Raw genomic sequence first — 26,104 nt, forward strand, 5'->3', positions numbered from 1 at the left:
TAAGTGTTCTATCGGGATTAGATCGGGTGACGGGGAAGGTGATGGCAATAGATTGAATTGGAAAGGTAGTGGGCCGTGACGTGTGCTGTATGTGAAGTAGCATTGTCATGCTGGAACAACTCCCTCTTTCGGTCCATAATCTCAGTATTTGACGTGCAAGCACGTCGTAAATGTACCAATTTGCTGTCGCGTTCCCCTGAACCTCCACTAAATCAGCTCTTTCTGTGATTGATTTTCAACCCACACCACGACAGTAACCACTGAATCTGTTGATCATTTCATTTTTCCGACGGTACACATGCTGGCTTCCATCTCGCTGTTGAACAAATCGTGATTCATCACTGAACCAGACACTCCTTTAGTTTCTTATGTTCCAGTTCCGCACATTTCCGCGATTGCGCCGACGAAAGTATCTCAAAACATCCCCACGTCACGCAATCAGTTCTAAGCAGTTTGGTCGGAAATTATTTTCTAATCAGGGATGTGTTCTGCAGCGTCCATGGATGTAGCGGCCCTAGGTTTGCAGTTTGGACGACTGCAACTGACTGAAAGTCGGGCAACTGTAGCCAGTGACTCCCAAACTTCAATGTGACCTCAGTCGTGGGATGACGATTTCCTCTATTTTAGGCAAACCCAAATGACAGACCTTAACACAACGTTTGCCCATTTATTGTGAAGGATGCCGCCTTTTTCCCGCTTATTTGCTAGTGGACTCTGCTTTGCACGTGTTCTTGGTGACGTTTAGGCGAATATTTCTCCTGTGCAGCCGTGTGCATTTGGGCATTTCATTTCACTGTAAGTTCAGCCACCATTACAACCTTCAAACATTCTCTAACCAACTCTTGAGAGTTATCTCCCGCTAGAGAAACTTATCTCCCTTACTAATGCTTTACTACACATACATGCTGTACTGTCCTATTACCATATGTTACACTTTAAACGCATCTGAAACATGGGGAAACGTTAAAATTGTTGGGTGTTGGCGCTAAAGTTGTTAACAATCACGCAAAGATGGTGTTTTGGAAAGAAACAGCACATTTGTATTTCTTTATTGTTTCTTGGCTGTAGTTTCATGAATCCAATATGAGTTTCTCATTTTGAAGAGTGCATGTAGGACTAACAGCCACTCAGGTGGATACAGACAACCTTGACAGTATTCAAAATAAATGTTCCAAGACAAAAATAACGTATTATCAGGTGTAATCACTTCCTATCAAAGAATGATGTAGAGCAATGAGACCTTCTTTGGCCTCCATAATTATCTGATATATTCCAAGGTTTGTTATTTCTCTTTTGGTTTCTCTGAAGTCTTAACTTCAGGAATAGTGAAATTCAAGGGCATGACTCATTAATGTCTACCACTAAGAACTAGAAGTGAGACTGAAGTTATAATTTTATTCCACAGTTTAGCATAGCATCTATACATATGGAAATTAATTAAGCAACACCAAATTCAAAGACACATAAAAACTTAACAAAGTTTAACGAAGTAATTTTGATGATTGATTATTCAATTTTGATGTATTGACATACAGCATGAGCTTTTCATGGGTTGATATGACGCGCGTGAAGCTTGCACAGCGCACGTGCATTGCTTTAACCTCAACTTTCGAAAAATGCACTTTTTCCCTGGGGTGTTTACAAGCGCAGGTTGTCGATTGCATTCGGTTTTTCATTCATTTCAATGTCATGGCACGTAGGAAATTATCAGAGGCCACTCGTTGGCAAATAATCGGCATGAGGAATGCTGGTATGTCTCTAAGACAAATCGGGACTCAAATCGGACGACATCATTCCATAATTTCAAAACTTTTGAAAAAATACCGGGCCACTAATGAAGTTAAAGACCTGCCTAGACCAGGAAGACCCAGGAAGACCACAGTCCGGGAGGACAGAGCTTTACTGAGACTTGTACGGCGCAGGTCCTTCGACTCGAGCTCTCGGTTGAGACAGGAGTGGCTTCCAGGGAGACCCATCTCGAACAGGACTGTTCGGAATCGTCTGAAAGCTGCAGGATACCGGGCAAGGAGGCCAATCAAGCGACCCAGACTGTCTCCAGCCCATAAGGCAGCCCGACTGGCCTGGTGTAATGACCGTTTGCACTGGAACATTGCCACTTGGAGGAAGGTCCATTTCTCAGATGAGAGCCGGTTCTTGCTGCACATGGTGGACGGTCGTACTCGGGTCTGGAGGCAGAGGAACACAGCAATGGCTCCACGGAACATCCAGGAGACTGTGGCCTTTGGGGGAGGTTCCGTTATGGTATGGGGGTGCATTTCCATGAACTGCAAGTTGGATATCATTACCATCCGTGGCAACCTTAACGGTGTTCGTTACCAACAGGAGGTTCTTGACAGGGCTGTGGTACCTCATTTTGAGAACCATCCTCTGGCAACGAGACCCATATTTATGGACGACAATGCTAGACCTTACAGGGCGCATGCTGTAAATGATTTTTTGCGGCAAAATGCAATTGACAGAATTCCATGGCCTGCCATGAGCCCTGACCTCAACCCCATTGAACATTTGTGGGACTTTATTGGCCGTCGTGTGAGGCAGAGAGACCCACCAGTCCATAATCTCAACGAATTGACGGCTGCCCTGCATGAGGAGTGGAACAGGATCCCCCAGAATCAGATCCGGAGACTCATCCAAGGAATGAGGAGGCGTCTGGAATCGGTGGTGCGTGCGCAGGGAGGACACACTAGATATTGATGAAAGTCGGTGTGCAGACTCTCAGATGACTGTTCTTTCTTTCCATGTGACATTTGTGTTAATACACCTGACAACAACGTCTGTGGATGAATAGTAAATTGTGTCCATTTTTTCATGAATTTAAGACAGTTTTAAGAATTTGGATTTCGTTGCAATAAAGCAAAGTCTTGATACTTTTTCCCTTTAAGTTGTTTGTCAGAGATCGTCTGTTGAATAAAAAAGTGTCAAACTATATCAACCCGGCATATTTTGATTGTCAGAACACTTCAAAGTTGCTCCAATAGAAAAAATTGGGGTGTTGCTTGATTAATTTCCAGGTGTATATTTCTCCACACAGCAGACTATCTTAAGCTGTATATAGGTCCTTATGCAGGGCAAAGCCAGCCCCTAGTGTCCCATACTCCCGGTTAGACCTAAATAAGGACATACAGGGCAGTCACTAACATGGCTTATGCTATGAAAAGCAATGACATGGATGATTACCACACTGGCTTATCTGCTCCAGGTGTGACTATCTATAGTCTGGCAGAAAATGTTTCAGGACGGTGTTTGGTAACTTTACTTTAAAACTATGAGTGCTATCCGTTTCCAGCTCATATAGACAACTTTCTTATTATCGAGTGATAAATTAGGACAATTAAAATCCTCAATGGTAGAAGAATTATAAAGCCTCATACCAAATTGGAAACTTATATATTTAAAGTAAAGTTTACCAAATGCCGTCCTGAAACATGTTCAATTGAAGCAGCTAAAACACTGCTGACACCAAGGCACTGCTTTCATTCCTCACTTGGTAATAAATAGAATTCTTTCACATATGTGCTGGTACGTAATACTACTGCTGTCATGAAAAACAAATCTAGAACAGTGAGAATTCAGTGAGATTTATGGCTTTATTCACAGTGTCAACACACAAACAATAATCAAAATAAACACAATATATACAGTCATTATCTTAATACAACCAAGGCTATCATCATCACACCATGTGGCACCAGTGAGTCTTGACATGGACAGACATCAGTGATGCATATCAAATACTGCAGACAAATATCACATTGGTCAAAATACCTGGGCCTTGATGTTAGAAACTCTCTCGTAAAATAGTCGTAAGTGCCATGCATTAACATTACCTAACGACTATCTTAGCGCTAAGAGAGCTTCAAAAATCTTGACCCAGGAGTTTTAAAACACTAACGAAAATTGTCGGTCACATCTCCCTAACATTGTCACTTGATTTTGAATAATCACTTAATTATACATGTAAAAATACATTGTAAACATTATTGTTTACATGGCAAGGCATTGTAAACGTTATTGTTTACATTGCCTTGCCAACTTGCAATTCCATATATAATGTAAAGTGTAAAATAATCTTACTGAACAATAAAATATATTGTCTCTGGTTCAACGAGGTCAATATGGAAGAATAGCAAAAATATTATGAGAACATTTAACACATTTAAAGTTAAAAAAGAACCTGATAAAATATCTCTACCATAAAAGGCAAGTGAGTGGAATGTTACTGCATATCAAAATGTATCAGTGTGATACATGATGGAAAACATCACATGGTTGAGGCCAAACTGTCTCTCTCTCTGGCTCCTGCCACATTGTAACACCAGCTGACACTGCTGCACTAATGAAATTTGTGCCAGTCAAAATGTTCCCGAACCACTTGTGATGACATTGTGGATGTCTTTGGAGTCTCATTGATTAACGGGCTGTCTACAAACTTGACAGTGCAGCTGCTGTTTGCCTGACACCCAGTACTTTCCAGTTCAAGCATAACAAGGGAGTTAGTTCCTGGGGGTGCCACCAGTTCAGGTTTTGGGACATACAGTGTAACCTGTGGCCCTGCAACTGGCCAGTAGCGTCCCAGATTGAAGCCATTTACCAAGGCCTGGCCCTGTGAACCAAAACAATTTGTGAAATGAATGCAGTAAACATCCAGTGAGGTAACAAAACAACTGAAGATGACATTCAACTGTTTTGAACCTATTCTTGACCCACAGAACAGCTGCAGAGATCCTGAATGAAGTTAACATAGTAAAGAAACATATCTTACATGCATACTTAAATGGTGTCAAACAAATGAGTATAAATAGGTTACCATTATGACTCTAGTGGTAGCCATATTGAAAGAACATTTGAAGTCTTAACATCATTGTCCAAGGGGTTCAGAAACAGACTTGGACATGAGCTCAGACATGAGCTCACTCAGTTATTCTAATCTCATTCTTGTATAATCCTCGCATAAAACATTGGACTGACCCAAAATGTAATTTTCCAAATAAAATTGATATTTTATACTTATCCTGACTCATGCTTAATTGCTTATCTCCTCTTCCTGGTGAAAGTAATGGAACACCTGAAATCCCTTGAAGTTCCCTTCTAAAAGAAGCGGAAGTAAAAATTCAGACTGACCCATGTATTACCTCGAGCTGCCTTCCTATGCACATGGTCAGCTGATTGGCCATGATATTTCACTCTCTCCTATAATCGCCCGACACGCTGAATTCTCAGGTAGGGGGGTGGGGTGGGGTGTATATTGATTGAGAATCAGAACATGACCTTGGAAAAAAAATGGGAGGGTTGCAACCCCCACAACCTCTCCCCTGCATCCGCCACTGAATATTCTCATGCATGATTGCTATCAGAATCTGACGGAAACAGTGGTGGGTCAGACTATGCTGGATTTTGTTGTCTGTTCCAAATTACGTCCAATAATTCAGTCCTATCTTCTCATATTCATTGTAGATTTTGTGCTGAATCACATCCAGTCGAACTTGTCTTCCATAGACGGCTTTGTTGACTGGCATGTGATGACACCAAAAGCAGTTAGCGTCCTGCTAGTTTCTGATGCAACTAAATGTCAAGATATGGGGATCGAGACTAGATGAGACCTTTCTTCAGGTTCAAATATCTTCACAAGTCAGCATCGTTGAGGAACTGTTAGTTGCTGAGCAACGACAAGTGGCCCAAACTGATGAATGCCAGTGACGTCCTCCGTGGCTATGTCTCATAGATAACGGTTGGCAAACAACCTGTTTGACTTCCAAAAGCAGCCCTCCATATAGTTGATAGCGAGCAATTCCCATTTAGTGCTAGTGTAGAGGCCAAGGCTCTGACTTTGAGTGGGTTGGAGGCTCATTGAGGAACCAATCCTGCTGCTTTATAGGCTCTCAATATAACAGCTCTGATCTACACTGAGAAAGTGATGCGGGATACTTCTGCAGGTGTCTCAGTGGATATTGAGATATACAGGCGCTTGAAACGTTGCCTTCTAGACTTGGAACAAACAATGTGTATCTTTAATGCTCTAACTGGACATAATCTTGAGTATCATGAGGTTTCAGGATTGAAGATAATGCTGGTATGTGGAATTGTCTATCCAGTTGACCTGGCACTTGATTTTCCGCAATAAAATTACATTGTAGACCCAGATGAGCTGTCTCCGATTGATTTGCATCAAAGCTCGTGCAGTTGAAGTCTAGAGCATGAATTTGTGACATGCTTGCAGCTGTAGCTAAGGCAAGTTAAAAACAGACCTCTGGAATGTCGTAAGTGACATAAATATTCTGCTTTCTGCAGATATGTTGTCTTCAGCTGTCTCAGTAGTCATAAGGTCCAAGTATTGAAGACAAGGCCAGTATGCGGAACTGTTTGTCCGGTTGACCTGGCAGCTGTCTGATTTTCTCGATGACCCATGGTAGCAGCACTGGAGGGGGAAACGCGAATGTGTTTAGTCCTTCCCACGAGATGCCAGGAGCATCTGATCTGGTACTGGTGACACAAAGGTTCCTGTCTATTATTTGAACCTTGTTGCAAATAGTCTATTTGCAGTGATCCAAACCTCCAGCTGATTAGCTGAAACGTCTCTCGATGCAGCATATACTCTGTTGGTGATAGACGAAGCGAGGAAAATAAGGCGTCTGCCATATGCATGATGTTGCAGGCTCCTGGTACGCGAGATACTTTTATTTCCAGATTCAGACTGTCGACCATGTCGAAGAGTAGAAACATCAGGTGTAGCAGATATGGAGGTCTCGTTGACCCTTGTTTACACAGAAAGCTACTGTTGAGTTGTCCGTCTGGATCATCAGTACCTCGTCTCACAGTGTTGTCGACCAATGATGGACAACATGCATAACCACTTTCACATCCAACTAGTTGATGTGAAGAGCTCGATCTTCCTTCTTCCAGATCCTGCTGCAATCTCGTTGTTTAGATGGACACTCACTCCATCCTTGGAGAGACATGTCTACCTAAAGATGGTTGTTGAATGCAGGCTCTAATATGTAAATTTCAGTGCAAACATTGACTGGCAAGTCTACCATGGCAGGTATGGTCTCAAGATGTCCAGCGTCGCAAACTGGTCAGGACATGAAACCATGACTCAGGAACTGCTGTCATAAACGTAGTAGTAGGTGTCGTCGTCTGGTCATATCCTGAGGGTGAGGTGAGCAGATCGAGGAGACATTATTACTGACGTAGCGATAACGGAGAGAGTAGAACTTGTTCTAATCATCAGCTTGAACTTCGGCCCACTGATCCCGGGACGGCGATGTATCTCAACGTAGGGATGAATCAAATCCTGAGGAGTTAGATTCTCAAGTCATCTGAACTGAGTTAGTGAAGACAGTGAAGTCCAACTGTAGACTGATTCCACTGATCGTGTTGACATTCCAAGGAAGTCTATTTATAGCTGACTGGCTGTAAGATCAGATACTGCCATTCATTGCTGCATGCCTTCTGATAGGCAACATTGAGTCTGCTGTAGAAGATCTCTATGCCGTCTGAACAATCAAATGACTAGTCGACCGCTAATCTAATGTGTAAACGACATCTTTCCATTGTTGAATGGCTGTAGGTAAAATGTAGACGACTTCTTAAAACTGGAAAAATAACATCACATTCTGTGCAGGGTGTTGTCTCTCAAGGACCAATCAGATTGTAGATGTAACGTCATTGGCTTTCTTTACAAGGCGTTGTCTCTCGGGGACCAATCAGACTGTAGACGTGACATCACTGGTGAAGCAGATAACTGATCATCGTGAAATCTTGTTCAAACGGTGATAAGTCTTGGTTGATGACATGTTAGAACAAGGCACAATAATCACAAATGTGTATAAAAATAATAAATATATACGTGCCAAAAACTGCATGCAACACAAATTTAGTTAGAAAAAAGCAAAAGAATGAGAGACTTATCACCGTATACGGGACCCCAGGTGCCTCCAGCCGTCCTTGTCAGACGACAGGGAGAGAGTGAAGTATCATGGCCGATCAGCTGACCATGTGCATGGGAAGGGAGGTAATACATGGGTGAGTGTGAATTTTACGTCCGCTTCTTTTAGAAGGGAACTTCAAGGGATTTCAGGTGTTCCACTACCTTCACCAGGAAGAGGAGATAAGCAATTAAGCATGAGTCAGGATAAGGAAAAATAATATTGTATGCATCAACACTGACTCACATCACCACAGACCATACACCATACCATATATCGTAATATGGTCTCTGACATCACATACAATTGTTTTCACATAATTTAATTATATCAGTACTTCAGCTGGACGTATTATTTAAGTAAGATTGAATACATATATCGCTGATGTGCTTGTAGTTAAGATTTGATACATAGAAAATACATTGACAGTGACATGAAGGGTAAGGTCTGACTAAGATATGGCCACTGATCTGCCATGTACATCCTGGGTTCTGGAACAGGTAGTCCTTGAAATTGCTGGAGAGATGATGGGACTGCCCTCAGCACACTCTATACTGGACATTCTCAGCCACATGTGATTTGTTACAAATCTAATGTATGCTGGGTAAGCCATGAGGTTCCTCTACACTATATCAGAATCACATGCTCTCCAAGAGAGGACCGTATAGAAAAAACTCAAATGGACAGACGCCTGTGACAGCTGTGATTGAATGAAATAGTGTAAGATGTTATGTGTATCAAAAGCACATCCATCCAGTAAACAAAACTGACCACAACTTTACGTATTTAGTGCTGTCATTTGTATCACCATGACTTATGCTTATGTGTGCACAGATCTTTTCATGTAGATGACATTTGGTGCGGAATCAGGGGTTGAGTTTTGCCAGTTCCTGTGCTTGGAAAAATGGCCAGACAAGTTGGACAGAATTTGTGCTTTTATGTAGTTTAAAGGCCAGACTGTACCCTTATGTACATGGAATGACTGCAGATAGCCTGGTTATGTATTTTTTAAAATATAGGTTTGCTAGAGAAGTCTATGGGAAAACATTTGGTGTGGTGTAACCATGAGTGAATGTTGACTGAGGTTAGTTTTACACAGGTTTTAGCAATATTCCTGCAATATCATGGCAGGGGACATCGGAAATGGGCTTCACACTTATACCCATGTGGGGAATCAAACCCAGTCTTCAGTGTGACAAGCAAATGCTATAACCATGAAGCTACCTACCGCTTGTTGAATTGTTGACTACTTTTAACTCTTTTTAACTAAGATAATAATTTTCTGTTAATAGACCCTAATGATTGTATACATTGTCTGCATAAACACTGTATGTTGATCTTTCTCCAAAATACGATTCATAGTAATGCACCAACCTAGATAATAACCATATATATATATATATATATATATATATACATACAAACAAGTGGTACAGCACAACCTCTGTTGTCCCTGCAGTAACCACTAAATGTAGTAGATCTACACAGAGAGAACCTTTTGCTTTCTGTTTGTTTCCATTATCAGTGTGGAAACTTCAGCACTATAGTGTATCTGAGCAGCATGTTCCCGTGAGACAATCCAGGACTAACTCACCTTATGCCAAGGCCTCATGTCCAGGTAGGTGTCTTGTGGCATACCTGCTATGTTGGGCACTGGTATTTTACCTATGTAGATGGAGGGAGTCTCCAGGTGACCTGATGCTGATTTCTTGGGACCAGCCCTAGAATATTACAATGAAGGAAGTTAATATGGTTACTCTACTCATTAATGAAAACCTCACAGTTTCAGAAAGAAGTGTCCTGATCTCAAGCGACTTGGAGCTAACGCCTGTACTGAGCACTTAATGGCTGCAGTGGAATGTGTCCACTTTACCCACAGTGAAAATGTTAACTGAATCCTCTCTAATATAAAGTGCACAGGACACCTACTACGACTAATAAAATAACAAGTCTGATCTGGCTTTTCTTGATCTTGATACTGAAATACATCTTTGATCACTAAGGTTTAACACTCCCTCACCTGTGCTGTCTGGTAAAGTTTGCAGGAGAATGAATATTCTCAAGTCTTATTGGGTAAATCTCCCAGTCTTCCAAAACCTTTCCATTCAATGTTACATTGGTTGTCAGGCCCTGTAAATTGTGCATTTCATTATTAAATGGAACACTGAAATTTTCAACACACACAATACATCAAGCACTATAGTTCCAAACAACTCAGGTTCCATGGATACTAATAAATCAAGCACTATAGTTCCCAAAAAATGAAGTTCCATTTGTACCAATAAATCAAGCACCATGGTTCCCAATAAATCAAAAATTATGGCTCCCAATAAATCAGGTTCCATGTTTCTCAATAAATCAGGCACCATAGTTCCCAATAAATGAAACACTATGGTTGAGCCACCTACCTTCAGGTTGTAGTTCATGAGTGTGGCAAATCCAATGCGGGCTTGGTTCTCCACCAGAATGTCTAGATACTGGCCAGCAACCCCAGTAATGTTCACCTGCCATGCCAGGTCCCGGTTAAAGATACCCATGGGTACCTGGAGATTCACCCAGAAAATTCTGATACAATTATATTGTATGCTTATAATGTCTCATATTATTTGCTTCTCTCCCCTTTCCGTCGGAAGTATAGTTATGTTCCCAATAACGGTGAAAACATCAAACCCGGACATGCTCACTAGCATCCCCATGATCATGTAGTAACTCATCACTCAACAAGAGAATGTCGCAATGGAATCCCATCTATTGACTTGCATTGTAAGGGGAAGTAATTTGTCAATTTGTTATTGCAAGAGGAGTTTAGAACTTAAACTGCAGTTGGAAATAAATCAAGAAAAACAAGTAGGGTGGATATTAGATATTCTGAATTACAGACAGAACATATTTTCATGTGACCCACAAAACTTTCAAAACGTTCTAATAAAATGCAAATTATGAAAAATAATCCATGGTTATGCTGTACAAAGGATATATGAAGAAGATCCAAGCATCAATTCTCATCATAACTGAGGTTGAACAGAGGAATTTTTGTCCCAGCCATAACATTGATATGGGATCTGCGTGTTTGGGGTTTGTGTTTTTGCCGTTCTTGGGAACATAGACACAGAGGTTTCCACTATACTTTCAGCAGAAAGGGGAGAGAAGCAGTTGGAGGGTAGTTTAGGATCTCTGTATCTTTTGTATGAATGTACAAATATGTCCAGTGTTTAAAGGGTGAATGAATAGTTTGTATACTGATGGTAGTGTTATTATTGCTTCAACCAACCTCCAGTACGGGGACCTGATAAACCCCACAGTCAGGGCCTCATAAACCTGTGGTCAAGTTTATTGAAAACAATGATGGTATGGCAGCAGGCATGTCACAGCCAAGCGTTAGTGTTTCAAGGTGCTTATGGTACTGAGGACCTATTCCAGTCATCCAAGAAGGAGCAAGAATGACTTGTGACAACATCGTGTCTACATACAGTTATCTTCTCACCAACCTCATTGACCATGACATAACCTCGATCCCTTGTTCCGTTAGTCACCAGTGGAGTTGGCAGTGTCCAGCTGCTCTTCAACACATGGCGATATAGGACGAAGCCATAATACTGGAAACAGACACAGCAGTACGTTCAGCAGACAAAAGCACAGTATTAAATTTGTCAAAATCTAAATATTTTAGATATTTAAATACTTACCTTACCATAGGTCTATAGCATATTACCTCCAGCTTTGCTTAATAGGAGATCTTATGGAGTTGAATTGCATTCAATCTTGAATGGCTACCTCTCAATCTACGACTGTCAGGATATGGAAGTATCTGGATCTCCCCACTTTTACTACTCGGTCCGAAGAGTCAGTGGCTTTGGGGCAGCTGGACCACTACTGATTCTCTAGTAAGCTGGTCTGCCGCATCAAACTCTTGTAAAGGACACTGGAACCAGAATCAGAGTAGCAGGTCATGCACTAACCACCGAAGGGGTACAGTATCTTAATTCATAAGTACAAGACCCCTATAGACCATGGTATGTAACATCATACCTTAAAGGGCGGCAGGACGAGTAAGTTGCTGCGCAACTACTAATGGTCCGAAAGACTGCAGCCCCTCGACATCTTCCACTGCTAAGTCCCACAGATAATGACTAGCAAAAACTGTTGAAGATTGCCAGAAGCTCCCAGGCCATCGTTGAAGCTAACGCCCGAATCTCATGTGGGTTGTTAGCCGATGGATGAGGAAGATTCTGTGCATCATAAGCCGTCAAGATGGTCTGCCTCAGCCATAAAGCTATGGTGTTCCTGATGACTTCATCTTTCGCTGTCGTAGAAAAAGGCAGGAACAATCTCTTCCTGGTTCCACGACGAGGCGTGGACTTTTTCATGTACAATCTACTGCCAGACACATATTAGATGACCCTGCGCACTAAACGCATTTGCGACAAGAGAAGCGATACAACGAATTGGGTGAGTACACTTGGCTGCTACAGGTAGCTTGACGATTATGCACGTGCAATACATGCTAACCGTGACATGTCTCGCTACTGATTTAGCCACCACCATTCAGTAACAGAAAACTTTTAACATATTAAAAAGTTAAATGAAACACAATTATCTATATGTAGTTATTATCTATTTAATATTTAGCAGACGAAAAGTCAACTTTACCCATTAAAACAACACTGCATATTCCTTTGAATGATAAGACTGCAATTTCAGGCAGAAGATACTGATATGCCACGCTAACCTTTAGTTAAGAAGAAGACAAATTGGTGATTGGGGCATTGACAAGCATTTTGGATATTCAACAATTTTGTTAAAAAAACCCAGGAAAATGTCATTTGCTTCGTGAATGGTTCGGTGGTCCTAAACATATTTGCTCAGTATATTGCGTTGATTCAATTCGTTGGGATTGTACCTGTTCCCACATCGAGTGTGCTATAACAATTCATGCGTGAAACGCACAGGGAAAATGAACTTCTCGATATTTATCAGACAACTCCCTCTTGTTTCAAGTGGATTGTTCTGTGGGGCGTTCCAAAGTATGCAAATTGGGGTCATTTGTCAGGTCGAGGATCATCTTATATGTGTTTACCAGTAGGAGCCCGAACCGGACACAATAACTGCTCCTCTCTATCCTCTGGTCCGATGATGATCGAAAGATGGTGAATAATCTGTGTAGTTGACCTGGCAGCTGGTTCTTTACCAGGAAATCCCAAAGGAGGCCAAGGTGTGCTGTCTGGTCGGTTCAAAATGGACCCTGGTCACGTTCAGTGCGTGAATCTTGCTCACTCTTGCTGCTATCGCCAACGCCAGCAAAAACAGTTTTCCTGGTTAGATGATCAAATGACGTCCTGTCCAGTGGCTCATAAGGGCGACCCCTCAAGTGTTGAAATACAACATTCAGATCCAACGCTGGTGGCCAGAACGTCGCCTTCTGGTCCTCCAGCTTAAACGCCTGCAACATAGCGATCAATTTGGGAATCTTAGAGACCTTCCTATCACTTCTAACAGCCAACAACGTATTCAGCCAACATTCGTATTCGAAAAATAGGTCCCAATAGTACTCCCTCAGAGTTTCCTTGAGCAACGTAAGTAACGCAATTGGGGCAATGCTGATAGCAGGCTTGCGAGAATTTTTCGAAAGTAGCCCACTTGTCATTGTAGAGTGAACAAGTGGAAGCTCTGTGTGCCCTGGCAATGATCTTTGCCACTTGAGACGAGTAACCTTTTGCCCTCAAAGTCCTTTGTAGACGGTCCTGGTGCATAGATGCAGTTGTGCCGGGTCCGGGTGTAATGTCCGACTGTGGGGATGGTGCAGCAACTGATCTCACTGTGGAAGCTGGAATGGACTTCTTCCTGCGAGACGGCATAGCTCTTCGAACCATGTTCTCACATGCCACCAGGGCACAACCAAAAGCAGACGGATCCTCACTGTGAGCTTGAGTTTTGCCACTACCGCTGGTACTAGCACTAGTGATGGGAAGGCGTACGCGTCTAGTCCTTCCCAACAGATCGATAGAGTGTTGGTCGCTCAAGCTGCTGGGTCTGGTATTGGGGACACATATACTGGAAGTTGAGTGTTGAACTGCGTGGCGAACAGATCTATCAGTAGACGTACGTGATCTTGGCATATGAGTCGAAATATCTCTGGGTGATGCACCCACTCAGTCGGCTTCCCTGGTCGCGAGAGCGTATCGGTTAATACATTTCTGCACCCTGGAATGTGGCAAGCTCTTGCCTTGATGTTTGCGTCTAAAATGCTGCGTAGGTGAAACATATGATCCAGTTAGGACTTGGATCTGGTTGTCCCTTGTCTCAAGATCAACCACACCACTGTCGCGTTGTCTGAAACAATCAGTAGGTTGGAGTGGCATAGTAGCGACGCCCAATGACTTACAGCTCAAATCACAGCTTCAAGCTACCGAAAACAGGCCCATCCTGACATTGTCTGTCTGTACGTGCGGGAGAGGGTACCTCTTCAACGGCCGTAACCTTAGTGCGTGTTAAATCTTGTGCTGATGTCAGAAGGCGAAACAACGACTGCCACTCTCTGAGGAGTAATGGTTCCGACAATCCCCTTGCCACACAACGGGAGATCTTCCCTCACCGGTCGAGAGGATATCGCACTCAATCTTACTGTGTCTGGAACAGGCCACCGATGAACACCAATTCCTGTGTGGGCTCTTAGTGTGACTTCTCTCAGTTGATCAACCATCCTCGCTACTCCAGGAGACGGATGGCGAAGTCTAGCTGTCTGCGTAGCAACTGAGACTCGAACTAGTTGAGTAGACAAACATCTATGTAAGGGTTGAGTTCTATCTGCCTGAGGTGAAGAAAACAAGTGATGGGTGTCGTAATTCTGGTGAATAGCCATGGGGCCGTGGAAATGCCAAATGGCAGGACACTGGTAATGCCGACCCTCGAATAAAAACCTCAGGAATTTCCTGTAAGCCGGGTAGATTGGGACGTGTAGATAAAATCTTGTATGTCGAGACTGCACAGCCATGTACCCGGAGGCAACTTGAGGCGTAACTGCTCTAAGGACACCATCTTGAAATGAGGAGGCTCCATCAGGTACCACTCGTTGAACGCTGCCATGTTGTGGATCATCCGTAGTTTGTTGGAATCATTCTTAGGAATGAGGAAGACCGGGGAGTACAACCCTGGTGAGAGGAGTGGGTCCGGTACTTCCTCGATTTCACATTTTAACAACAGCAATGTGATGTTGTCCCTTAACAGCTGGCATTGTGGCTCTGAGTATGTCCGTGTCTCCAGATGCAACATTAACGGTGGAGGTTGAATAATCGGTAGTCTGTAGACCCTTTTCAGTATTCCGGTAACATAAGGATCTTCGAGCTGGGCTGGGGGCAGGAGGTTCCAGTCGTGACAAGTGACGCCCTTAACGCCATGAGTAGGGGTGCTTCCCCCTCCCTCTTCCCCAGTTGTATCTGCTGGCTTAAGGCACTCAGTTGATGCGAAACTCTGGCCTCGACCTCTGGTCAAAGCCGACCTGATGGAGTCTCTTCTTGGAATGTAACGTTTCTTGCCTCTATCTTGTGTGCCTGATCTGCCACGAAAGAGTGCTTCAAACGTCGACAAAGACACCTCTGTATTCTAATTAGGGCATTCTAATCAACTTCCGTTTAAATTCCTCCTGCCAAGAGCATGCATCTAGAAAACCCATTCTGCATACAACCGTCGTCATTGCCAATGTCCTAACAAGTCATGCAACACCTTGCCTTGCCACATGAAAAGCGACAACAAATGCTCCAGCCTTGATTCATTATTTTCTGTTAAATCCACCGCTGCTACTGACTTAGCTGACGCTAACACTGATACCGTTTCAAGATGCACACCAATTCAGTAACCATTGCCTGTAGTCTAGAATCCTGAACCTTGTAACAAAGTGAAGAGGAAGCCCAGACTGTATGTTCAAGGATAATTTAGCAAAGTCCTCGTTCAATGACGAAATGGCATCTGCTACCATAGGGTGAGGTGGTATCATCAGCTCTGGTTCGACTCTTATAGCTCTGTCACTGTCTACTCCCAGCACTGAGGAGGGGCAATCCGGAAGCCTATCCGCTATCCAATCATACTCCCTTGATAATGGCAGGTATGACCCCTCACCTTCCTCCAACTGCGTAGGGTCGTCCTCATAATCTGGAGAAAAGCATTGTTCCTCATCAGCAATCCATGAAATGGAGGACTTGCGCTCCAGCGTCCGGATTCTACGTGTCCACTGTCTGGCTCCTGGGGACACAGATCGTGACCTAGACCGCCCATCCCTGCATGTGCGGTGGAGGGATCTGCCCCTGCGATTCGGCGATCCACGGGCTCCTCGAGTTGAGTTGAGGTAATATGCTATAGACGTATGGTAAGGTAAGTAAAAAAATATCTGATACATATTTAGTCTCACACAGTGCTCATCAGCTTTAAGTTAAAAAAACAGGGAGAATATATTAGTTTTACTGAACTTTTTCACAACACTTAAAAATTGTCTACAATCAATTTGAACATTTTGTTCATTTTTTTAATGTCTTCATTATTTTGCCATGATATAGAAAATAATTTTAAAGTTTACTAACTGGTTCAATGGAATAACTCCATCACAACCTAAATCAAATTATTGTGAACTTTAACAGAAAATATAGTGTTATGTTGAAGAGGTACATCTACTAAAATGTCACTCACAAACTTAATCTGTTCCATAGTGAGAGGGAAACGGGATTTGATCGGTCCACCAGGGCTTGTTGTTTCAAGAGATCCTTGAATTGTTGTCATCTGAAGACATGTCAAACATACAAGGTGTCACTTGAAATAAGGGAACAGAGTCTCGTTTCTTCTGTCAATCATAAAACACTGAGAACATTTAACAAACAACTGTTAAACACTAACTTTTATTCACAGCATGTAATAGTTAAGGCAAATGAGGTGAGTTCTCAAACAGATGTTTTACTCTGAAGATGCTAATGGAAATCGATCTATTTCTTGACCATAGTGCTACTGATAGCAGGTTGAGTTTTGGCTTGCTTCATTTTATGCCTTGGTCTCACACAAAGCCAAGATACAATCAATACAATGACACACACTGTAACCACAATTCATAGCTCATACAAGACACATTGTAACCGCATTTCAGAGTTTACAAAAGACACACATTGCATCCACATTTCAGAGCTCATACAAGACACACATTGTAACCACATTTCGGAGCTCATACAAGACACACAGTGTAACCACATCTGGAACATGTATGACAAAGCACACATTGTTACCACATTCGAAGCTTGTACAGAAAGTCACACATTGTAAAAGATATGACACATGAAAAACCCTGAATCACAATCCCTGCAGAATACCACCAAACACATCAATCTTCAATCAATTCATAAGGACTGATCAAATGTGTATATTTCATGACATATATTTATGATTTTGAGCATCCTTCAAACATTATGTCCTAAATAATGTCACACTCCACTTACAAAATCCATCTGCACATTTCCATAGGGACACTTGGGAGTGTTTGGGGGGATCGGCTCAGCTGGTAGGGGGTTATACTGAAACAAGATATTGCAGTATGTCGTATATGAGTGCATTAGGTATCAAGTCTCTGCATTTCTTATAAGGCTTCGAGAAAAACATACTGAATTCCACATTTTAACACCTGTTTCACACAAAACCAAACACACATCTTCTCAGGTGATTTGTTCTCCTCTACATGTGTGTTGCATGTGTCAAAGTGTGTACACCATACATCACAAAGATGTCCCTGTAACCACTAAGTGTGTACACCATGTGTCACATAGATGTCTCTGTAACCACTAAGTGTGTACACCATGTGTCACATAGATGTCTCTGTAACCACTAAGTGTGTACACCATGCATCACAAAGATGTCCCTGTAACCATTAAGTGTGTACAACATGTGTCACATAGATGTCTCTGTAACCACTAAGTGTGTACAACATGTGTCACATAGATGTCTCTGTAACCACTAAGTGTGTACACCATACATCACAAAGATGTCCCTGTAACCATTAAGTGTGTACAACATGTGTCACATAGATGTCTCTGTAACCACTAAGTGTGTACACCATGCATCACACAGATGTCTCGGTAGCCATTAAGTGTGTACACCATGTGTCACTATGATATCCCTGTGACCATTAAGTGTGTACACTATGTGTCACACAGATGTCTGTGTAGCCATTAAGTGTGTACACCATGCATCACACAGATGTCTCTGTAGCCACTAGGTGTATACACCATGTGGCCCACAGATGTCCATGCAGCCATTAAGTGTGTACAACATGTGGCACACAGATGGCTGTGTAACCACTAAGTGTGTACACCATGAGGCACACAGATGTCTGTGTAACCACTAAGTGTGTACACCATGAGGCACACAGATGTCTGGGTAGCCATTAAGTGTGTACACCATGTGGCAAAAAGGTGTCTGTGTAGCCATTTAGTGTGTACACCATGTGTCACTATGATATCCCTGTGACCATTAAGTGTGTACACTATGTGTCACACAGGTGTCTGTGTAACCATTAAGTGTGTACACCATGTGGCAAAAAGGTGTCTGTGTAGCCATTAAGTGTGTACACCATGTGTCACTATGATATCCCTGTGACCATTAAGTGTGTACACTATGTGTCACACAGGTGTCTGTGTAACCATTAAGTGTGTACACCATGCATCACACAGATGTCTCTGTAACCACTAAGTGTGTACACCATGCATCACACAGATGTCTCGGTAGCCATTAAGTGTGTACACCATGTGTCACTATGATATCCCTGTGACCATTAAGTGTGTACACTATGTGTCACACAGATGTCTGTGTAGCCATTAAGTGTGTACACCATGCATCACACAGATGTCTCTGTAGCCACTAGGTGTATACACCATGTGGCCCACAGATGTCCATGCAGCCATTAAGTGTGTACAACATGTGGCACACAGATGGCTGTGTAACCACTAAGTGTGTACACCATGAGGCACACAGATGTCTGTGTAACCACTAAGTGTGTACACCATGAGGCACACAGATGTCTGGGTAGCCATTAAGTGTGTACACCATGTGGCAAAAAGGTGTCTGTGTAGCCATTTAGTGTGTACACAATGCATCACACAGATGTCTGTGTAGCCACTAAGTGTGTACATCATGTGGCACACAGATGTCTGTGTAACCACTAAGTGTGTACACCATGAGGCACACAGATGTCTGGGTAGCCATTAAGTGTGTACACCATGTGGCAAAAAGGTGTCTGTGTAGCCATTAAATGTGTACACAATGCATCACACAGATGTCTGTGTAGCCACTAGGTGTGTACACCATGTGGCACACAGATGTCCATGCAGCCATTAAGTGTGTACACTATCTGGCACACAGATGGCTGTGTAGCCAGTAAGTGTGTACACCATGTGGCACACAGGTGTCTGTGTAGCCATTAAGTGTGTACACCATGTGGCACACAGGTGTCTGTGTAGCCATTAAGTGTGTACAACATGTGGCACACAGATGTCTGTGTAGCCACTAGGTGTGTACACCATGTGGCACACAGATGTCTGTGTAGCCATTAAGTGTGTACACCATGTGGCACACAGGTGTCTGTGTAGCCATTAAGTGTGTACACCATGTGGCAAAAAGGTGTCTGTGTAGCCACTAGGTGTGTACACCATGTGGCACACAGATGTCTGTGTAGCCATTAAGTGTGTACACCATGTGGCTCACAGATGTCTGTGTAGCCATTAAGTGTGTACACCATGAGGCACACAGATGTCTGTGTAGCCATTAAGTCTGTACACCATATGGCACACAGATGTCTGTGTAGCCACTAAGTGTGTACACCATGTGGCACATAGATGCTTGTGTAGCTATTAAGTGTGTACACCATGTGGCACACAGATGTCTGTGTAGTCATTAAGTGTGTACATCTTGTGGCACACAGATGTCTGTGTAGCCATTAAGTGTGTACATCTTGTGGCACACAGATGTCTGTGCAGCCACTAAGCGTGCACACCGTGTGGCACACAGATGTCTGTGTAGCTATTAAGTGTGTACACCATGTGGCACACCATCTCTTCCTGTACAGCATGTGTATTATGAGTTCAACGAAAGGACAACAAAAACCTAACATCTCAATTTTTCTAAGATAAAATTTGTCTGGAGAAAGTCCCTTTGCTGCCTTTGTATTCTGATATATGCAGCATCTCTTCAGTGAAGGCTTCCAGTTAACTATTATAGTTTGATCTGCCAATGACTCCAACCTAGCCGATAGCAGTTTGAGGTGAAACAAACTTAATTCATCTTACCTACAAGAGAATATTTACCTTTGATATGACCTGCCTGATGGCAATGTATTTATCTGTGATGTCACCAGTCTCATTAAGAGGGGAGTCATAGTCATAGCTGGTTGGTACAGGTTGGTAAGGAGGGGCATTGGCACCTACAAGCAACCCACATCTCCTATAGTCCATCAACCTCAGTTTTGGAATATGGTGTTTAGCAAGTTTAATTAAAACTAATTTAAATTTAGTTCAATTTGAACATCAAACGCTAGCCAACTACAATTCACTCAGTTAATAATGATATCTGATGACCTAATTGGGTGCTGAATTTCAGAAAAATTTGAGTCAACTTTGAAAACTTTTCCTTAAGAAACTATCATATAAAGTTTCTGACAACAACATCTTCACAAGGGAGTACTGGGAGGTACTGGAATAGCTATAAACAATGTCGCAGTGTTTGTCAACATGCTATGTACATAGCTTGCATGAAAACGTGTTCCAAAAGTTAGATTGACAGACTACATGCAATACTCATGATTTACTTCAAGAATCAACAGGGGGCTATTTATGCCACATCAGAAGCAAAAGCTGTCACTGCTGATATCATATGAAGTCTAGTCACTTAGCCCTGGAAAGAATTTACTATAGTATTTAGTTATTTCTCATTTCTGATGTATGTGTCTGAACATGCATCAAGCAGTAAACAAGGAAATATACATCACCATTCCAGTAACCAAAGTTGGTGCCTCCTTCAAACATGTACCTGAGAAAACAAGGAATGCTTCCATTAATTGGTCCAATGTTCTTGCCTCAATGCTACGATTAGTAAAATACAATTTCCATTCAAAACGTTACCTGGTGTCCAAGACTGTTATGCTATGTACAAACAGATCTGGTGACATTTCCATTAATCAGCAGTAATGACAAAGTTATCATCACTAAAAACAACTTGACGGTTCAAGTATATAATATTTGTGTCAGAGGTAAAAGCAGTGGTTGACAATCATATCCACTGACAATCTTAAGTACTTGCTAACAATCTAAATACACCCAGCAAGATGATTCCAGTGACATCTTATTCAAACTCACATGTTGATGTTGGCGCCATAGTCCAGGAGCAGGTCTAGACTCTTGGCCACTGATCTTATATCTGTTATTGAGTGAGGGGAACCCCAGTGATCCAGCCATCCAGTGTAGAACTCAGAGTTCACCTGAACAGGAACATCACACTAATTATAAGCTACTACAGTGACGCCTTCAAAGAATAAAATTGAGATTGCATAAACCTCAAGAAGAGTGAAAGTGTGGACCAAGAATAATTACAATTTACAGTTAAGTGGTAATGGTTACAACACGGAAACCTTCACTTCACCTGTAGTTAAGTACTCACAATTGTGCTGAATGTCTGATTTAAGAAATTACCACAAGCCAACCTTGTCTCCCAACTTCAGCTGTACACCAAATAATAATGATTATTCTTCACAAATATAAAAAAGATTTGCATAAAAAACAATAAAGCCATTTCCCAAATCGGAAAACAATTCATTAAATGATTGTAATGTTATTGGTTGGAACAAATTTGATGTGGGGCTTTTCACTAGTTCAAAAGATGTAATTTGTGATAATTCTTGATACATACAAGATATCATAATATAATTATGCACTACACCTCCCCTACAGATATGGAGGGTGATCACAGACATTAAAAAACAATCATATGTATTAAAGATATTAGTTGAACTAAAATTCCCTTGGGTTTTGTAAGTTCAAAATATGAAAACAGATGGAACTCTTTAAAAGATGAAAACCAGAACCAACCTTTTAAAACATATAAAACATCCATAGCTTAAAACATTTAAACAAACTATTCTAAGTTTCAGTTTTGAAATTGAAATAAACATAAAACCAAAATGAAAATTTGCACGGCATTTCTCCATTTGATAAAACAGGTTGTCACCAAATTGGAAAAGCTGTAATTTTAAAAAATACTAAATACCAAAAACAAAATGTTCACTGCACCCCTGAGACAATGAAGGAGGTCACCATTTTGGGTTAGGTTTATAAAAATGAAAAGATGAGTTTCTGTAATGCTGCACAGATGTGATCAGTGGTTGCAACTAGGAGTTCAATAATAAAAGCAGCAAGCACACTATATTTTATCATTTAAACAATGATTACCGCTGGTCCATTTGGCTCATAATCTCTCTGTGCAGCAAAGTTCTTGGCAGGTGTATCTGAAGGAACACGGGAAATGATTTCAATATTTGTTTATTATAAGGTCAAACAATGTTGTATCCAAGGGACTAATGGAAAAATGTCAAGTTATCGAAGGTGGGGCATAAGAGCAACATGATGAGTAAATAAAAAATATGCACAGATGAAGGTTTTACTTTGGGATAATTGTCAGTTTCACGCATCCAAGTGAAACCTTGTTTGGTTGTACTTTCAAATTACTTCTAACAAATAAGCCCATATAAAATGATATACTTATATATTCCACAGGTATTTCTTAACTATTACAGCATGTCATATTTATGTAGGATTTATGTGAGATTAAAGTGCAGTTAATGTCACTTGGAAACGACTTTCCCAAAAGTCATTATAAATCTGCTGACAAGCCATTTATAACACTAATAATCACAAGGAAATGTGATGTATATAGAGATTATTGTATGAGCAAGTGTGCCATATTAGTTATACGAAGCAAGTGTGAAATCTTGTAATGCACAAGCATTTTATTCATGAGCAGTAAAACACAGTTAGCAAGCGTGGTGGTCCTCTTCATTGAGATCACATTCCATTCCAATTCATTTACTGATGTCACAGACGTCGAATATAATGATATGTGCACATGTGTGTATATGATATATACAACTGGATGTAAACACACACAAAGTCCAGTCAACCATTTTTGTTATTTGTAATTATTTACAAATCCTAGATTGGCATCAATCTAATTAGAATAGGAAGAATAACTTAAAAGTTCATAAATACATTCTTAATACCAAACTAACAAGCAAAAGAAAACACACACGTTGTGTTTCTTCCAGTAAGATAAAAATAGCAAAACCTTTAGACGAAACAGAAAATGTATGTTGACACACCGCAACATATAAGTTGATCAACAAAATGACATTGTAACAATAAACAGTGATGTTGTGATGACCACTGTGGATGGTTCCTTTGATTACTAGAAGGTCAAGACCATTCCATGCAGCAGTCAGTCAACATGTATGACAGCTACGCGAAGTCGTTTTGTCATTGAGAATCGGCTCACATGATAGACCCAATGATGATGTCACCATTAACATCGTAGGTGTTGGCATTACATGGGTGAATAACCCACCTTTAGTGACCCGCTTGGGGTGTTGTGATTCTGGGATGTTCACTTTCTGGGTCAATTGCATGTCTGGCCTGTCAAATTGAAATGGTTTATGGTTTGCTTTATGGCTCTTGGAAACCCCTTTTGTGACATTCCTGTGGCCCATTCAGTCTTGGTAGTTTCTTGTGAGAATTTTGTCAAGTGATTGTTCATTCTTCAGGACAAACAGGTTTTATACACTCCACACAAAAAGTGTTTGTGCATGGGACAATAATCACAATTTTGCAAGAATTTATGCAAAACACGTACAAATGTTTCTGCTGGCATTTTGGCAAATGGAACATGTCAGTTGTATTTTGTGTAATCAGTGTTCTTCAATAATTTTAATAAACAGAACACAAATTTGGGACTGCTGCAACAATTACATCTGAGTACTTTCTTTTGCTTGTCAGATTATTTTACAAATATTTCTATGTCAAAACAAAATCCTTACATGATACACCAAAGTCAACAGTGGCGTAGGCGCCAGAGATGGCACCACACTTGAGGTAGCTGTCTCCATCACCATCAGTGGTATAGATAACAACTGTGCTGCCCAGTACCGATCGCACTTTGTTGTACAGAAAACGGACGTAGTCATAATCACAGGCAAAGTAACTGCCATACTCATTCTCAATCTGAAAAACAAAAACATAAATGACTTTTCTCTTTTTGTCATTTGCACAGGATTTCATGCAAATGAACCCTACAAAACTAGATCTCATGCCTCCCCACCCCTGTCAGTATGGGGTGACCACTCTGATCACACTAAACATACCAGCTTCTCCCTCAACTCACATGTTGGTATATTTTAGTAATATCAGTGTATGAAATACACCCAAAACCCAGCCAGACATCAGGGCTGAGAACTTAAAAATGTTACCAGCCCCAAAAGGATTTAAACTAAATTTACCCAGATTAATGGAACATCTAAACTTTTTACCAGATCACTGGGATGACTAGCTGTAACTTTACACCATAGTCAGAAATCTATCTATTCTCGGGCTGTTGGACAGGCCTTATTTCTTACACTGGTAATATGTCAATACGTCTAATACTTAAGGTAACTTGAAAGCAAGTGGCGTGACAAGCTCTACTGGCATTTTCACCATAAAGGACAGTTACTATAGCTGGACAACGTGCAAATATGTCATGCAAAGTAAGGCTGAGTCATACCCAATATAGAAAGACAAAATGGAAAGTGGTCACACATTCTATGTGTTATATTTCAGATTGGACTTTCTGAATAAACAGGAGGAGATTCTAGTATTTTGGGAGGTTATTTATAGCTTTTGGCCATGGAAGCCATGTCAGTTTATACAAGTTTGCACAAAGTAGGTGATTTGGATTATATGTTATGTGTAACATGGTCAAAGACAAAACAAAAACTATTTTTTAAACCCACAGTTTTCTGGTCAATACAAACACAAAACAGCAGCTGTTCTCAAAAGTTTACAATAATTAAAATAGCATCAAGACAGAGATTTATATAAATTGCTATTTTCTGAATAAAATTGATATTTATACTAATCCTGACTCATGCTTATTATGCATATTTCATCCCTCATTGCAAAGATAGTGGAACACTTGAAATTCCTTGAAGTGCCCTTCTAACTGAAGCAGATGTATTCAAGGCCAATATGGTCAAATGACCAGTCATGCTTGTCACTCTCTCTGAAATCTCATAAGCCTGACACGAGAGTTACTGCGAATTTAGCGTCTAATGCAACTGTATGTCAAGATTGCTATCAAGACCAGTCGCGACTCTTCTTCATGTGCAAGTATCTTCATTACAAGTACAGGGTCATAATCACTCACATGTCAAACCATGTGCAATAAGTCCAGAGCATGTATTTCTGAAATTTGTGCCGCTGTTGCCAAGGAGAGTAGAAACAGTGTTTTCTGTGCCAATAATTCAAGCAATGTCCAGTCTGGTAGCTCATAGACATCACTTGTGACGTGTTGTAGTACAACATTCAAATCGCAAGCTGGAGCTTTAAACTTGAGTTGTTGGTCTTCCAGCTTGAACAAACTTAGTGAGGTGAGTAGTTTCGGTACTTTTGTCAGCTTGATCCCAGTTTTCATGGTGATAACAGAGCCTAGTGCTGCCAAGTATGTCTGGAGTGTAGAACCTTTCAGTCTTCTGGTATGTCATAGATGACATAAGTAGTCCGCTACTTGAGGATGTGTGGCCTTTGTTGCAGTGAAGTCTTTCCTTCAAACCCCATCTATTTATTGTCGTATAAGATGCAGTGACTGCCTACGCTGCTCTAGTAGAATATCCTCAATGTTTTAAGCAGGCTTTGATACGATCCAGCCGTGAAGTTCGAACAATGTCAGATTGCTGTGTACTTGTATGGGGTGCGGATGGACTGGCAGTTGTAGTGTCGGTTGTCCTAGACCTTCGATGAGTACTGGGAACTAATCTCTTGGCGTTCTCTGTTTTATCTTTCTGATGACTTTCAGTACTGGAGGGGAAATGTGGAAGCGTTCTGCCCTTCCTACAAGATGCT

At 41.4% G+C, this 26,104-nt stretch overlaps 1 protein-coding gene across 2 annotated transcripts in view; it reads right to left on the reverse strand.

The window, feature by feature from the left end:
• Positions 1-3,589: 3,589 nt before the first annotated feature.
• The window catches only part of LOC137255242 (beta-galactosidase-like), a 33,310-nt gene continuing 10,795 nt past the window's right edge, over positions 3,590-26,104 (reverse strand). The window contains exons 6-17 of one of the 2 annotated variants that reach the window (XM_067792679.1): positions 24,046-24,229; positions 22,409-22,464; positions 21,320-21,441; positions 20,953-20,993; positions 20,273-20,388; positions 17,417-17,491; positions 16,623-16,712; positions 11,435-11,542; positions 10,355-10,489; positions 9,967-10,076; positions 9,541-9,667; positions 3,590-4,624 (exon numbers count right to left, since the gene is read on the reverse strand). In XM_067792679.1, the coding sequence (XP_067648780.1) occupies positions 4,355-4,624; positions 9,541-9,667; positions 9,967-10,076; positions 10,355-10,489; positions 11,435-11,542; positions 16,623-16,712; positions 17,417-17,491; positions 20,273-20,388; positions 20,953-20,993; positions 21,320-21,441; positions 22,409-22,464; positions 24,046-24,229 (1,434 nt within the window). In that variant the 3' untranslated portion in view covers positions 3,590-4,354. The remainder of the gene's footprint in view (positions 4,625-9,540; positions 9,668-9,966; positions 10,077-10,354; positions 10,490-11,434; positions 11,543-16,622; positions 16,713-17,416; positions 17,492-20,272; positions 20,389-20,952; positions 20,994-21,319; positions 21,442-22,408; positions 22,465-24,045; positions 24,230-26,104) is intronic. The other variant, XM_067792681.1, reaches the window with a different exon arrangement.

The sequence above is a fragment of the Haliotis asinina genome, chromosome 11 (genome assembly GCF_037392515.1).
Source record: "Haliotis asinina isolate JCU_RB_2024 chromosome 11, JCU_Hal_asi_v2, whole genome shotgun sequence".
Lineage (NCBI taxonomy): Eukaryota > Metazoa > Mollusca > Gastropoda > Lepetellida > Haliotidae > Haliotis > Haliotis asinina.